At 36.7% G+C, this 17,329-nt stretch overlaps 1 protein-coding gene across 1 annotated transcript in view; it reads left to right on the top strand.

Moving 5' to 3' along the window:
• The first annotated feature begins 1,240 nt into the window (after positions 1-1,240).
• The window catches only part of LOC131848801 (rootletin-like), a 66,601-nt gene continuing 50,512 nt past the window's right edge, over positions 1,241-17,329 (top strand). The window contains exons 1-7 of the mRNA XM_059198735.1: positions 1,241-1,378; positions 1,637-2,815; positions 3,996-4,720; positions 5,546-5,669; positions 7,786-7,926; positions 8,703-8,801; positions 10,567-10,644. Of these exons, the coding sequence (XP_059054718.1) occupies positions 1,343-1,378; positions 1,637-2,815; positions 3,996-4,720; positions 5,546-5,669; positions 7,786-7,926; positions 8,703-8,801; positions 10,567-10,644 (2,382 nt within the window). The 5' untranslated portion in view covers positions 1,241-1,342. The remainder of the gene's footprint in view (positions 1,379-1,636; positions 2,816-3,995; positions 4,721-5,545; positions 5,670-7,785; positions 7,927-8,702; positions 8,802-10,566; positions 10,645-17,329) is intronic.

Genomic DNA, 17,329 nt, shown 5'->3' with positions numbered 1-17,329 from the left:
GAATACGGAGACATAAACCGCGTTAGGATAAAAATTGCATGCGGGCGCTGAGGACCCTAGCGTCGGCCCTGGACAAGGGCTTTCGCATCAGCAAGGAATGACGCATGTCCTAACTCCAAAACGTGTATTTACCAGTTTAAGAGGACTCATTCGTTCTACACCATTACGTGTGGCCATATAGCGTACACTACCACTTACATATTTAAGAAAAAAAATAAAGCCATCCCTTAGCGACTGTACACCAAACATCTCATATCAGGAACAGTACTCATTTTCCTATATGGTAGGTTATTTTGTACATTAAAATATTGCTGAACTCATTATGCCTGGCTAGTTAGTCATACTCGTGAACGGATGTCACTTAATGAACTACTCCAATCAATATTGAAGCCTGCGCCAGAAATTAAGATCTACTTCCAAACTGAGAAGAGCTTGTACTTTGGTTATTTAAAATCTGGTGGAGCTATAAGGTTTACAAACGATGGTCTTACCCCTCATTTTTGTATCGCCATAGTCGGGTAAAAATGATTCCTCAATCAGCTATAAAGAAGGTTCATAAAATCATATAAATTTTTCATTATGTACAATTAACATCGGGTACTTCGCGTTTTATGATATATCTACAAAGAGGTAAGTTTACAATTAAAAATATTTTGAATATTAAATGGGAAATTTAACATCGAATAGGGGAAAATATTTCAGGTAGCTGGAAACACTAAGGTTGCCAAGGTAGACATACAGGGCTGATCTAGCAATTTTTCTATTCATTCTGTGCTCTCGTATCTAGTATAACCATCTACTTACTTATCTTTAGTATTTACTACTATAATTCTAGAATACTCGCCAGTGCCCTTAACCCAAACCAAAAATAGGTATGTCTTTAATGACATTTTATTTATTTGGTGTCTATTGATATACTCGATGGTATCCCCAAAAAATATTGAATAGATCTAATTTGCAGAATTCCAGAGCTCTAGAAATACTTTATGGTAAAAGTCATTACAATTATAATAAAATTATAAAGCTTATTTTTTATTATAAATATATGAAATATGATTTTTAGAAGTAGACTAGATTGTTATTAAGTCTGTTATAAATATTAAATGTAGGAAATAGTTTAACACAATTATCACATCTATACACATATTGATTTAGACATTTTACTTTCGGGTTTTGTTAGCCCGAAAAATTTTAATGGTGTTGACAACACTGACCCTGGATATGGCGTTTGTATTCTAATTTGTATCTATTTTGTTTGAAAGTGAGAAACGTCGTCTTGACAACGAATTTAGTGGTTTTATATGGAATAGTTGATTGATTTTTACTATGAATTTGCCAAATTATGGATGATCCCCACAAATTAACAGCAGAAAACAAGGTATGTTTAAAGTTATTATTTAACTACTTAATCCGTTCGAACTTTCGCGTTATTTATATTCTTTGGTGCGTTAAAAATAGTACAGAAATGCATAGCTGCACGGCACACCTGTGTTACGGGGTCCAATCATCATTTACAATAATTAATTTCTCACTATTTCATTCAGGTATCTTCAAAACGCACCTGCTGATTAAAAACCGACGTGAGCTACGAAATTCCATGATGTTTTACCTATTTATACTCTTTGTTTATTTTTAGAAAGTTCTTCCGGATGTCGTGCATTCTCAACAGATTCCCTCTCTGGAATCTGTCGCGTGCGATGACACTCAGTCACCACAAATTGACACAGGGCAGAATGTAGCAGGGGGAAACCGTCCTCACGATGTCGGTGACACTACTGACACCGAGTCTATATCGGAACACATACCTTCCAATGTGGAAGACATTGCCAGTGACTCACTGAATTTGCCTAATGCCCAAGAATCTCAAGGTTTGCTCAATATTGATATAAATGTGGAAGGAGCCTCTACGGACCATTCTTTGAACATTCCTCCAGGTCATACACCTAATAGTGAACACTTTAGTCAACAAGAACCGAGTAGGCAAAGCACTTCTTGGCCACTTGATGTAAATGCTGTATCAGATATGCATCTCCTCAGTGAAGAGAGTCCAATCAATCTAGCACTATCATCAGATTTGTCTAAAGATGGTGTCACACAAGAAAACAAGTCAAATTCTTCAGCACCAACACCTGGTCCGAGTGAACACTATACACCCCAAGAATCTCCTAAAAGTAATGAAAATCTAGACTCTTTAGATGAACAAGATATATCCAGTCATAAATCTGACTTGTCCAAAGATGAACAATCAATAGACAATACAGATAATTCTTTAGAAGTAAATGAAGAATCTCTGGGGAAGCAGAGCTCTGGATCTGAGGAAATAATTAAGTTGGATATAAGAGGTCAAGGCGTACCAAAATTCTCATTACCAACCGCAAAAATTATATTTGGTCCACCACCTGAAGGAGGAACAGTGATTGGTCAGGATACAGAGCATTTACCAATGTTTCCTAACTTATTGTCACCATTTCTAGTTGGTGCTGGTGATAGTGTTAAAGTTGAAGAAGTGTTTGACTTCACTGAACAACAATCGAAAGAAGCATCACCAGACAAATCCATAGATTTATCATTAGACAAATCTCTTGACAAATCACTTGAATTGTCACCTGACAAACAAAGCTTATCTAGTGACAAGATAGACCAAAATGATTTGTTAGTTGAGGAATTATTTATAGATAATGATATTAAAGAAAAAGGTGAGAAAGATGATGAAGCCTCAATGACACCACAGCATAAATCTATACCACCGGAAGATATGTCACTCAGTACACTAACAACAGACTACAAAACAATATGTGAAGAATATCATGAGAAGGTATTTGCAATTGTTAATGGGTTGTGCTTCTGCGCTTACCTGCTCTGTGCCATCACCCTGTGTTTACTGATCCTGCTTATGATACCTGTGGCATGCTACATCCTAATGATTTGCAAATTCCATTTCTTACTTTACAGCAATGTTTTACACCATATTTGTTTGTGTTAAATAATTTTTATATTTTCCCAGTTTTTGTATTTTTTAGTTTCCTGTGTCAAAATAAATTATTTTTGTTTATTCATTATGTTATCAATTTTAAAATATATATATTATTGTTTGGACTTTCTACAAATAGATGGTCAAATAACTATTGGTTTTTTTCAATTGATTTTTTTTTTTTTCAATTTGATTTATTTATATGAACTCAAATAATTATTCAATCTCTTATTTAATTATCTATATTTGTCTGTAGAAGTCATACCAAAAAGGCATTATAGAATTATTCTAAATTATAGAAAATAATGTTGTCTAGTTGGCAGCCATATGTGTTGAAACTCATTTGTCTACAGTTATATAAGTGGATGAAGTTAGCATAGACTAGTTTTCAGTTTTTTCTATCTCTGCTCACTACATAAAGGACTAGGCTTAATTTTCGTTGTTATATACAAATATGTCAAGGCTATTTAAAGTCTCTTGTTTTGGTGTTTATACCAAAAGAGAAATAATAAAATACATAGCTATACTGTTTGTCTATCTGCATGCCATGTCCATGATGAGATAAGGCGAGAGAACTGAGTGGAAGTCATTGCTTCCACTACATCTCATTAGTTTTAATAATGAAAAAGATTGTTTATACTGATTATTAAAAAAATAGTGTTTATACTGATTATTAAAAAAAATAGGATTTCTTGTCTGCAATTAGCAAAAAAAAAATATATTAGTATATATCTTTAAACATAATTGCATGAAAATATGTATTTTTAATCTGTATATAATGCAATTATATATACATATAACTTATAAGAAAAAATGTTCTGTAGTTTTCATAATCATATAGCAGGGAACACTTTCTATCATTTCACTTTTTCAATATATTTCAATATCACAAACTTCATTTAAACTTCTGAAATTACAATGTGACATCCGTAAGCAAGCATATGTTGTTATTACCCATGTTGCTTGGTCATTGTGCTTCTATGTGAATGTTTTCTATGTATTGAATGCATATCTGTCCTTTCAGCTTGTGCACTTGGAAGACGCTATCACGCATCGTGACGAATTAATCGAAGAACTGACAATCTCATTACAGCGGTCTGTTCGAGAACGTGACGACCTGAGACATGAGAATGTTCACCTCACTAACGAGGTGCAGAATTTACAGCATATCGTTGGAGAAATGTCGAACTCCGAGCACGACACTGTCAAGGGGCAGCTGTCAGACTTTATGAAGTACCAGAGTATGGTTAAGGATGACAGCACCAAGTTTTATTCAGCTCTGATGAGCGGGGGTTCCTCTCTGCAAAGTTCTAACGGCGAGAAGGATATGGATAGAGAAGAGATCACAGTTAACTATTCAAGATCTGACTTGAAATCTTCTGGTTCCTCAGAAGACTTTCAAACTGGATTCGAAACCAAACTAACGACGATAATAAACAAGTTTGACGACTATATAGAAGAGAATTTGAGGAATAAACTTCGCGAGAGCATGATACAAGTATTATGCGACGAAATCGGTAAAATTAGGATAGAATCTGATACAGAAATTAAGGATTTAGAAGCGCAAATACAACAAGACAAACAATCATATAATGTAGAGACACGACGACTTAGAGAACTGCTAGCGTCTGTTAAGGCAGGAAACGCTGATATAGACGCTTTAAGACAGGAACTTAGCTTGAAACATGAGAAAGAGATGGAGAATTTAAGGACATATTTTGAGAAAAAATGCACTGATATGGAGAGGAGGTATGTGATTTTATTTTATTAATATTAAATTACGTAAAGAATTATAATTTACTAATAAGCTTTATTTTCTTTTGCAACCAAGGCCAAAAAGAAGGTATGTTGTACTTTGTTATTACTAAACTATTGATTGTAATAATGATAAATAAAGTATAAAAACACTAACGAACTTTAGAACATAGAGTAATTTTACTAATATTTAATACCACGTCCGCAAAAGTAATAATACAATTTTAATGCAAATGTAAAGGAAGTACAGAACGCAAGAAGCGTTTTATAAGTACCAAGTTATCCTGTATGATGTAATATTGATATAAGTATATAATTATTTTATTTATGTATAATATAAGTTCACTTTAAAAGCAATTGTAATTTTTCTATTGATGTAATTGGTAAGGATGTCGGCTCACACAATCGTCGCTTATATACCTGAACAGCGCTACGATCGTTATTATGTGACGCTTGTGATACTGCTCATGGGTTGCCATTCTAGAGGACTCAAGTAGTTATGCCTTTTAATCCTGTAATTTGACTGCCTTATCTCTTCTACTCTTCAAAATACTCTTTTAAAATGTCATGACGGATGACACCATTTGTACTGTACTTAGTATACAATATTTAGTTTATCTTACTGGTCCTAATTAATTGCAAGTATTGCTGATACATTTATAGCAGCTAGGTAACTGTATCCCTTACATAGCTTACAAAGAAATCTGCTGCTCACAAGAGACCGATTTACTGTCAGGTGGGGTATTAGCTTGATTACTATTCCAATAACATAACAAAATGCTAGGTTGAGATTGTTAAGAATGGCCGTGTACGTTGCAGTTACTCGGAGGAGGTGTGGCGCGGGCGGGAGTGCGCGTCACCGGCGTCCTCGTCGTCGGAGGCGGGCGGCGACCACGCGCGGAGACGCACACGCAGCGCTGAGTTCCCGTCGCTCTCGTTCGAGGTAACACGCTTCAAGTTTCCAGCGCTGAGTTCCCGTCGCTGTCGTTCGAGGTAACACGCTTCAATTTGAAGCGCTGAGTTCCCGTCGCTCTCGTTCGAGGTAACACGCTTCAATTTCAAGTGCTGAGTTTCCGTCGCTGTCGTTCGAGGTAACACGCTTCAATTTCAAGCGCTGAGTTTCCGTCGCTGTCGTTCGAGGTAACACGCTTCAATTTCAAGCGCTGAGTTTCCGTCGCTGTCGTTCGAGGTAACACGCTTCAATTTCAAGCGCTGAGTTTCCGTCGCTGTCGTTCGAGGTAACACGCTTCAATTTGAAGCGCTGAGTTCCCGTCCCTGTCGTTCGAGGTAACACGCTTCAATTTCAAGCGCTGAGTTTCCGTCGCTGTCGTTCGAGATAACACGCTTCAATTTGAAGCGCTGAGTTGCTCCCTGTCGTTCGAGGTAACACGCTTCAATTTGAAGCGCTGAGTTCGCCCTGTCGTTCGAGATAACACGCTTCAATTTGAAGCGCTGAGTTCCCCTGTCGTTCGCTTCAATTTGAAGCGCTGAGTTCGTTCGAGGTAACACGCTTCAATTTGAAGCGCTGAGTTCCAGTCCCTGTCGTTCGAGATAACACGCTTCAATTTGAAGCTGAGTTCTCGTTCGAGGTAACACGCTTCATATTCAACCGCTGAGTTCCCATCAGCTGTCGTTCGAGGTAACACGCTTCAATTTCAAGCGCTGAGTTTCCGTCGCTGTCGTTCGAGATAACACGCTTCAATTTGAAGCGCTGAGTTTCTCTCGTTCGAGGTAACACGCTTCAATTTCAAGCGCTGAGTTTCCGTCGCTGTCGTTCGTGGTAACACGCTTCAACGTCACGTGCTGAGTTTCCGTCGCTCTCGTTCGAGGTAACACGCTTCAATTTGAAGCGCTGAGTTCCCGTCGCTCTCGTTCGAGGTAACACGCTTCATATTCAACCGCTGAGTTCCCATCAGCTGTCGTTCGAGGTAACTCGCTTCAAGTTTCCAGCGCTGAGTTCCTGTTGCTCTCGTTCGAGGTAACACGCTTCAAGTTTCCAGCGCTGAGTTCCCGTCGCTGTCGTTCGAGGTAACACGCTTCAATTTCAAGCGCTGAGTTTCCGTCGCTGTCGTTCGAGGTAACACGCTTCAATTTCAAGCGCTGAGTTTCCGTCGCTGTCGTTCGAGGTAACACGCTTCAATTTCAAGTGCTGAGTTCCCGTCGCTGTCGTTCGAGGTAACACGCTTCAATTTCAAGCGCTGAGTTTCCGTCGCTGTCGTTCGAGGTAACACGCTTCAATTTAAAGCGCTGAGGTCCCGTCGCTCTCGTTCGAGGTAACGCGCTTCAATTTCAACCGCTGAGGTCCCGTCGCTCTCGTTCGAGGTAACGCGCTTCAATTTCAACCGCTGAGTTCCCATCACTGTTGTTCGAGGTAACACGCTTCAATTTTAAGCGCTGAGGTTTCCGTTCGAGGTAACGCGCTTCAATTTCAACCGCTGAGGTTCGCTCTCGTTCGAGGTAACGCGCTTCAATTTCAACCGTGAGTTCCCGTCGCTCTCGTTCGAGGTAACACGCTTCAATTTCAAGCGCTGAGTTTCCGTCGCTGTCGTTCGAGATAACACGCTTCAATTTCAAGAGCTGAGTTCCCGTCGCTGTCGTTCATGGTAACGCGCTTCAATTTCAACCGCTGAGTTCCCGTCGCTCTCGTTCGAGGTAACACGCTTCATATTCAACCGCTGAGTTTCCGTCGCTGTCGTTCGAGGTAACACGCTTCAATTTCAAGCGCTGAGTTTCCGTCGCTGTCGTTCGAGGTAACACGCTTCAATTTGAAGCGCTGAGTTTCCGTCGCTGTATTTCGACGTAACATGCTTCAAAATTCAAGAACTATTTTACAGCTTCTGTTACCTAGTTCCGATTCCCTTCTTTGCTGAATATATAAATGTTAGTGGTCACTATATTCTCCCTAATTTGTACATGAATGTGTACAATGTTATTTGAAAGGACTAAGAGCTGAGCTACAGTTCTTAGATCGGAACTACATTCCGAACTGTAGATTTGACTTATCATAAGTATCTATATGATTAAACATATTTTGATAATTTATTTTATTCATTTTTCAGTCGACACCGTTGGAACAAGGTCTGAAGCAAATGTGCAAAAAGTATGAACAGCAAATCGAGGAGCTGAAGGCGGAGCACGTGGCGTATGTTCAAGACATACAGGCGCGGCATGCTGAAACTGTATCTTCTTTAGATGACCAGGTTAGCAGCTATGGAATATACTGTTTTAAGTTTGACGCGGTCATCATTTAGAAGTATAATCAGTAAATCACGGGATCTTACCAAGTAACCGGCTATAGACTCTATTGTGCCTGGAATCCAGTGATTGGTTTAATTAAACAAAACATAAAACGCGATCAGAAAGTGTATTAAGACGTGATGATACTGTGAGTATAGTTTGCCAGATGAATATCGAGTAAGTTCCAATAGTAGCAAGAAATGAAGACGTGTGAAGGTAGACGAATATGTCTGCCCATAAAAGATTTATTTACCATCTACCTGCTGCTGTTCAGTTTACCCGTGATCATGAAACACTGCCTGAATATCGGGAAGTCAATAAAAATAGAATGTGGTAAGATGCCGTGATTTACTAATTATAGCTATGGAATGTTTATATCCGAAAGGGGCTGCAGGGGCATAGCTCTTTTTTATCTATTTGTCTATATATCGATGTATAAAATCTTCAAAAGATCGTCTCCTCGCTGGTGGGGTAACTAAGGGGTGTGTGGGATTCATACCCATTAAAAACACGAGTACCTACGAGCGCCACTTTTTTTTTGTGGATTATGTTAAATCGAGGAAATCGTTATATTGAGGTACGTTATATTAAGGTTGCACTGTATCTATCTAATAGTAATAATAATAATAATTACAATGGACAATTCACACAACACCCTCTAGACGCACTAGACGCTGCCGACACACAACGCTGAACAATTGATTTTTTTTATGGATGTTAAATGTTATTAAATCAACAGATCACAAAACTCAAACTCAAGGCGCACATACTGACATCAGAGAATACTGACGCCAACGTATCAGTTTACCAGCAAGACATTGACTTGGAATTGGAGAAGGTCAGTCCACTAACGCATTTATATTGTATGTATATGTGGTGTTTGTGTCTTCTGAACTAAAATTGTCAAATAAGGAAACAGAGGAACTTGTGGTACATGGTAGCCATTTCCTGGTATTATATATACACAGATAACTGAAGTTAGCAACCCTGAAATATCTATATAAGGGTTCTTGGATAAAGATCACTGAACATTTCGTGCGCAGTTTGCTTCCTTAATATTTTGTATATATTTTTTTATATTAATGGCATGCTTGTGTTCTCTTACCAATGTATTTTTTAACATATTTTACCATTGTACCATATTCCTTGTGTATATTAAAAAAAATAAAATCCAGAACGTAAATTGGATTAGTTTAATAGGGGAATAATTTACTTCTTTTCGTATTTAAATTCTTCCAATTCTTTACAAAGAGAGACATATTTATAAAAAAATGCTCATTTCTTTTAAAAAGAAACAGTGACATTCCAATTCAAAATGCTGTAATAACTGTACTGAAAAGGAATCTAAAACTAACAATAATTATATACATTATGTTTTGATGTTGTCGCTAATTTGTTTTTTGTGTAAATAGTGTAACAAACATTGCATGCAGGGGACAGAGATATATAAATTAGCTTACTGTGGCTTATGGTGGCATAGGATCTAAACTCTATCGGTATAAGGTTCATAGTTGCAACGCAACAATCTTAAACTCATTTGTAAAGACTAAGCCAACTATACCTAACATATAAATTCAGAAACAATTTATTATTATTTTATAATGTCATTATTTCTCATATTATCTGTATGAATATGAATAATGTTAAATTGAAATAATTAAAAATAGTAATAAACTGACAATATGTACATAGAAATAATGATCTTATATACTAATTAACAATAGGAAAATGTAAGGTGGGGTAACACAGTTTCGACAAAGCAGTGCTTAGTAGACAATATTGAATTTGTCTTACTAGACATTATTAAATGCAATTATTATTTTGATGTATCTAGTCCCTGTAACTGTGTCCCATAAAGTCTCTTATGTTTAAAAACATATAATAGACTTAACTATTTAAACCTCATTTATTAAAAAATTAAATTACTTTGATAATTTTTTTTTACCGCTCAAAACCGCTTTTATTGTACTCCATAATATAAAAGCGGTTTTTATTCATGTCAAAAGTAGTACATATATTAATTTACTAGTAAAAATGTATGATAATAAAAATAATCATCAAAGCCGGTTTTAAAATATTTTTGAAGTGTTAAACCGTTTCACCCGAGTCCCAGAAGAATGCTAAAGCCATCGTGACTGAGGCAATAACGGTTTAGAGGTACTAAGTAGGGTAGTTTCTGGAATAACACACATTTCTACACGTAACAAGAAGTTCGAAAAGATTTTGTAAGATTATTGTTCCTCACACAGAAAAAAAAACATTTACATTAACTAATATTTATACTAATGTATAAAAAAAAAACATAATTACAATAAGTATAGGTAACAATGGGCGGCTTTATCGCTATATACTATATAGCAATTTCTTCCAGCCAACCTTAAACTTTTTAAATCACTAATTTTTTAAAAAAAATCATCAACGAATTTCTATTACTTGTAAATATCACAAACGTCTTCTATAACTGTCTCACAACACTTTGTAAATACAACCTATCTAATGCCACGAATCTCTCTCCTGCATGCATGAAATGCGACTAACACGCTCGTGTGTGACTAAACCGGGCGACTGTCGGCCGACTGTTGCGCGACTGTCGCCGGAATTAGAAGAGGGAAGTGCAGCTCGAACAGAGGATAGAAGAAGTACGCCAAGAGGTTATCCAGCAGCTACAAGAACAGCTACAGGTATGTTTGTATTATTATGGGATTTAATAACATTTTTAAAAAATTCTTTTGACGTGCAGGTTGCTTATGGGTTTTAATAAATTATTCATTAGGTATTCAAAGGGACATACATTCATTGTAACATTAATAGAAGTGCGTAAAACTTCAACATAATTTCATTTAAAGTCAACGATTATCGAAATTGCAACGTCCTTATCTGAGATTCGAAACCCTAAAGGTGCCCTAAGAATAAGTTGCATCCGCAAGAGGAGATTGTCTTTAGATGCTCCATATTTAAACATTAATGGAAATGGGTACAGCCTTCAACGTAGTTGAGAATCACAGATCAATCCCCAGTCTCTTCAAACGAGCATCGAAATTACAACGTCCTTAACAGAGATTCGTAATCCTAAAAGTGCCCTCAGACTAAAGTTATATCTGCTAGAGAGGACATATTCTTAAATGCTCCATGTTTAAACATAAATGGAAATAGGCACAGCCTTCAACGTTGTTGATAAATCTCAGATCGATTCCTTGTCTTATTCTAACGAGGACGAAATTACAACTTCCTTATCGAAACCCTAAAGGTGCCCTCAGACTAAAGTTGCATCGGCTACAGAGGAGATGCTCCATATTTAAATGTTAATGGAAATACCTAGGCTGTACCAATTACGTTGAAAATTGAAAATCTCAGATCGATCCCTTATCTTATTCTAACGAGGACGAAATTACAACTTCCTTATCCTAGATTCGAAACCCTAAAAGTGCCCTATGACTAAAGTTGTATCCGCTATGAAGTAGTTGGTCTTTAGACGCCCGGTGAAGCTGTAAAGGCCATCTGAGAGACAGAGACAATACCCATAGTGGTTTTTTTTAACTCAAACTTAATTTTTCGAACATAAAAAGAAATGAACATCGTCTTTTATATAGTTTAAAAATAAATCGATAATACGCCGTCTCTGTTTCAATGGGTATCGATTCGAATCCTGAGCCGTTGTTTGTATATCCAAAGGTAGGCGATAGACTGATAACTCTATAACTAGTAATGTCCCATATCAGATTGACCTCCATGCATGTGCTAACGGTTTACGCTGGCGGTGCACCAGTGGAGGATGATAAGATGAGCATGAGGTCAGGTCAGTTAGCCCATCGTGACAAATTCACCAAGAATTTATCACGATGGTTTCCAGGGGGAACCGCGTGTGGACCTCCACGTTCAAGGTCTGACATGGTACATTGCTAGCAATAAGATCATCAGTCCACATTACTAACAATCTCTTTCCCCCCTAACTGATATGTATTTAAATAAAGATTATAGGATCACGCAGTTCCCCTGGAAACTATCTAGATAAATTCCCGGTGAATTTGTCACGTTGGCTAACTGACCTGACCTCATGTTCAACCTATCATCCTCCACTGGCACCCCGCCAGCGTGTAAACCATTAATGATCTTATTGCTAGCAATGTACCATGTCAGGTTGACAACCATGCGGTTCCGGGGGAAAGCGGATTGTTAGTAATGTGCACTGGTGATCTTATTGCTAGCAATGTACCATGTCAGGTTGTTCTCCATGAAGTCCCCCTAGAACTGCTAACTGACCTGACCTCATGTTCAACCTATCATCCTCCACTGGCACCCCGCCAGCGTGTAAACCATTAATGATCTTATTGCTAGCAATGTACCATGTCAGGATGTTCTCCATGAAGTCCCCCTAGAACTGCTAACTGACCTGACCTCATGTTCATCCTATCATCCTTCACTGGCACCCCGTCAGCGTGTAAACCATTAATGATCTTATTGCTAGCAATGTACCATGTCAGGATGTTCTCCATGAAGTCCCCCTAGAACTGCTAACTGACCTGACCTCATGTTCAACCTATCATCCTCCACTGGCACCCCGCCAGCGTGTAAACCATTAATGATCTTATTGCTAGCAATGTACCATGTCAGGATGTTCTCCATGAAGTCCCCCTAGAACTGCTAACTGACCTGACCTCATGTTCAAGCTATCATCCTCCACTGGCACCCCACCAGCGTGTAAACCATTAATAATCTTATTGCTAGCAATGTACCATGTCAGGATGTTCTCCATGAAGTCCCCCTAGAACTGCTAACTGACCTGACCTCATGTTCAACCTATCATGCTCCACTGGCACCCCACCAGCGTGTAAACCATTAATAATCTTATTGCTAGCAATGTACCATGTCAGGATGTTCTCCATGAAGTCCCCCTAGAACTGCTAACTGACCTGACCTCATGTTCAACCTATCATCCTCCACTGGCACCCCGCCAGCGTGTAAACCATTAATAATCTTATTGCTAGCAATGTACCATGTCAGGTTGTTCTCCACGAAGTCCCCCTAGAAACCGTCGTGATAAATTCCTGGTGAATTTGTCACGTTAGGCTAACTGACTTGACCTCATGTTCATCCTATCATCCTCCACTGGCACCCCGCCAACATTAACCATTAGTGCACGCGGGTGCACCAATTCATAACCATCCATTAAAAAGAAACAAACAAACCACTATCACATTTATGATATACTAGCTTTGCTCGCGGTTAGACCCGCGTGAAATTTACGGCCTTCTGGCTACCCACCTCGGCTTCGCACGGGTGTACTTGTATTATACATATAAACCTTCCCCTTGAATCACTCTATTAAAAAAAACCGCTTCAAAATCCGTTGCGTAGTTTTAGAGATTTAAACATACATAGGGACAGACAGACAGCGTGTAACGATATGTTATTCTACAAATTCAAAAATCATTTATTCATGTCATTATATGAACTCATGTTATATAGATCGAGAAGAACTATGTTATTTTTTTTTTTTAAAGCTGATATATAAGATATATTACTGTAAAGTTTCATCCAAATCCGTTCAGTAGTTTTTGCGTGAAAGAGTAACAAACACCCATTCATACTCAGAAACTTTCGCGTTTATAATATTACTTGTTTTTAACCACGGCTTCGCTCGCATAACTTCATTACTGGCTGCTAGACGGCGCTGAAGTAGTAAAATGTTGATTTTTTTAAATTAAAAATATTCTATGTTCATTCTAATACCTCCAAGAACATATGTACTAAATTTCATAATGATCGGTTCAGTAGTTTTTGCGTGAAAGAGTAACAAACATCCCTACTTTCCCCATTTATAATATTACTAAGAATTCAGATTAAGATCTGTTTAATTTAAAATACACAATGAAATGTTGTCTTGTACATTATAAATTAAATAATAATAATAATAATAATCTCAGGACAATTCACATAGCGCCATCTAGGCCCAAGTTAAGCTAGCTAAAGCTTGTGTTATGGGTACTAGATAACTGATACAAATACATAGATTTTTTTTTTTAAAAATACATACATATTATACATAGAAAACACCCAGACCGATACAAAAAATCATACTCATGAATACAAATGTTTGTGCCGTGCGAGGAAACGAACCCGCGACCATCGGTCGTAAAGCGGTGTGCTAGACCACTAGAGCACCGAGGTCGTCAAATCTAAAAATATAATATATACAAAATAGAACGAGACAAATTTACTTCTATTTATAAATACACATATGTGTATTTATAAATAGAACTGACATAATAAATACCAATTCTTACTATATTCATATACCCAGTCTTGATTGTGGTGCAGTAAATATTCCGGCCTATCAATATTTATTACAATTTTCCTCTAAGCGGCTGACGTAAATCATGACTATACAAAATTGTATCTCTACATATACTAATATGATACATAATATGACGGCCTCGGTGGTCCAGTGGTTTACCAGATCGTATTACTCCCGATGGTTACAGGTTCGATTCCTCGCACGCCACAAATACTTGTATTCATGAGTATTTTATTTATTTAAACTTTATTACATTGTACAATAGGCGGGCTTAATGCTATTAGCATTCTCTATTAGTATGCATGAGTATGATTATTTGTATCGGTCTGGATGTTTTCTATATGTATTATATATGTGATTATAAAAAAAAATCTATGTATTTATATCAGTTGTCTAGTACCCATAACACAAGCTCTGCTTAGCTTGAGACTAGATGGCGCTGCGTGTATTATTCTTAAATATCATTATTAAAAATTGAAAATTCTTTATTAAAAAAAAATATATTTAAGCACTTAAAAAGAAGCATTGAATAGTATTTATTTTTTGAATCGGGAAACTGTCTCATCATAAAAAGAACTAGCAATAACTTGCGTGTTGCTCTGTTTAAAAAAAATGAATACAATCTTTAAAAGCCCATTCAATATAACAAATTAACGTACAACCAATCTTCACGCACTTGACCTATTATTCTGTTGGAGTCGAATTTAAAAAGCTCTATTTAAAAAATATATGAACATTAATATTTCGTAAAATTACAAAACGGTGTCAAGAATGCAAACAACGTAGCACTATAAAGAGATTTATATTTAGTTACTACCGATTACTAAGCGGCTGATAAAGTGGTTTTCTATATCAACGGTCGTTAGTACGAATCCCCTAAAAAAACCTAGAACAATTCACACAGCGCCGTCTAGTCCCAAACTAAGCAGAGTTTATAATAATAATTTAGTTATTTGCTTGCTACATGGCACAGTTTTGAATTTTACTAACTAATAAAAGTTCATATCGACGGCCAAATAGAAAAATGGCAGTTTTCAAAATGTACATTTTTTACAAGATATAGAGCAATCATTTATAGTTTTTAAATTAATTTAAATTATTTTTCCCTTTAAAGTTTTAAATTTACACAGAAATATTATACATAATTTTAAAAGTATTTAGATATAGATTAAGTCGGCGTGGATATAACAATTAAAGTCAAAACACCTAAGATTTTACTAAAAAAATGTAATTTTTCTCTTTAATCGACGATATATGACATGTACGTCATGACATTTGTATTCATGAGTATGATGTTTATGTCGGTCTGGGTGTTTTATATGTATATATGTGTGTATTTACGAAAAACAAAATATATTTGTATCTCAGGACAATTCACACATCACTCTATCTATTAAAATAACCGCTTCAAAATCCGTTGTGTAGTTTTAAAGATTTAAGCATACATAGGGACGGACAGACAGCGACTTTGTTTTATACTATGCAGTCATAATGATATTGTTATTTATATATATTTTGTATATCTTCCTTTTTACGGGGGTAAAAACAACGCGGGCCTAAGCCAAGCGTGGATGAGTCTAAAAGTTATACGAGGATGATGCATGTGATACGGTAGATTATTATTATCTATCTCACAAACTTTCGCGTTTATCTATAAGTACAAATAAAAAAATTTGAGTGTCTGTTTGTAATTTTGAAATAACTGTTTTTTCTACATGCATATGAATATAGACACGGTACACCAAAATAACATTTTTTACAATTATTGTCTGTCTGTGTGTCTGTCTGTTTGTTCCGGCTAATCTCTGAAATGGCTGGACCGATTTTGACGGGACTTTTTTTGGCAGGTAGCTGATGTAATAAGGAGTAACTTAGCTACTTTTATTTTAGCAAAATAAATTCCACGCGGACGAAGTCGCGGGAACAGCTAGTAATATTAATAAGATCAGATCTACAATTTTTTTTATATTCACGGAAATCCCTACTAGGGTTGGCAGGTGGCCAGAACTGAAAAGTACACTGCTTACATTAATAAACTAACGCACTCGTCATTGCTGGGCCGAAATAGAGCAAGGTTCACCCACACTGGTCGCCACGGAACCGAACCGGCGACACATGTAGCGCGTTGTATACACATACGGTGTTAACAATAATATTATATGTATAATTAGTAAATATCACGGGATCTTACCACGTTTTATATTCAGTTACAATCATAGTTTACCCGTGATCAGGGCGGTCGAAACTGCCGAATTGTTGTTACTTTCCATTAGGTAAATATACTCGGTCGGGCAATCGATAAATATAAAACGTGGTAAGATCCCGTTATTTTTATTAATTATACATATAATAATATAGTTTATCGGGTCTTTTAGTAATCTCACTCTACTGTCTTGTTGGGTCCTAACGAGTATTACATAGACAGTTTAAAACGTAAATATGTAAACTTTAGTCATATACATATATGAAATAAACTATGAATGAACTGTGAGAATAAATAGTGATATTAAAAAGTTGTATAGTTTTGTGTTTGGTTCGAGTGTAGTGGTTTGGTATATATATTAGAAAATAATGTGAAATGCCTGATCGTTACCATCTGCCGTTTTCTAAGCGACGCGTAAGTTTAATACCATGTAATTTTTTTTAATGTAATTGCAATGATAAATAACCTGGTGGTAAATGGTAACCGTCGCCTGGTCTAGTACCAGTAGTACCGTTGACTATATAGTGACGGTCTCGGTGGTCTAGTGGTTGAACACCGCTTTATTTCCAAAGGTCACAGGTTCGATTCCTCCCACGGAACATTTATTCATGAGTATGATTGCTTATATCGGTCGAAGTGTTTTCTATGTATAGTATATTATGTATTAATTTTTCATTCATAATTTAAAAGTTACGCTCTTGTCGGTGGTGCTTTTGCCTATTTCCACGATCTTCCGTCATGCTCTTTAAATATTGATACGACACAACACCCATTTTGTTTTTAATCGCTTGATGTATGTACCTTGGTTTTCTCCTCCCCGCTATCTTTCTATTCTTTCCTCAATATTATATATATTTTTTATAACACG

Source organism: Achroia grisella, unplaced genomic scaffold (genome assembly GCF_030625045.1).
Source record: "Achroia grisella isolate CSIRO2021 unplaced genomic scaffold, CSIRO_AGI_Agris_v1 utg592, whole genome shotgun sequence".
Lineage (NCBI taxonomy): Eukaryota > Metazoa > Arthropoda > Insecta > Lepidoptera > Pyralidae > Achroia > Achroia grisella.
Note: the sequence above shows the minus strand (reverse complement) of the source record. Positions and strands in the feature narration are given on the sequence as shown.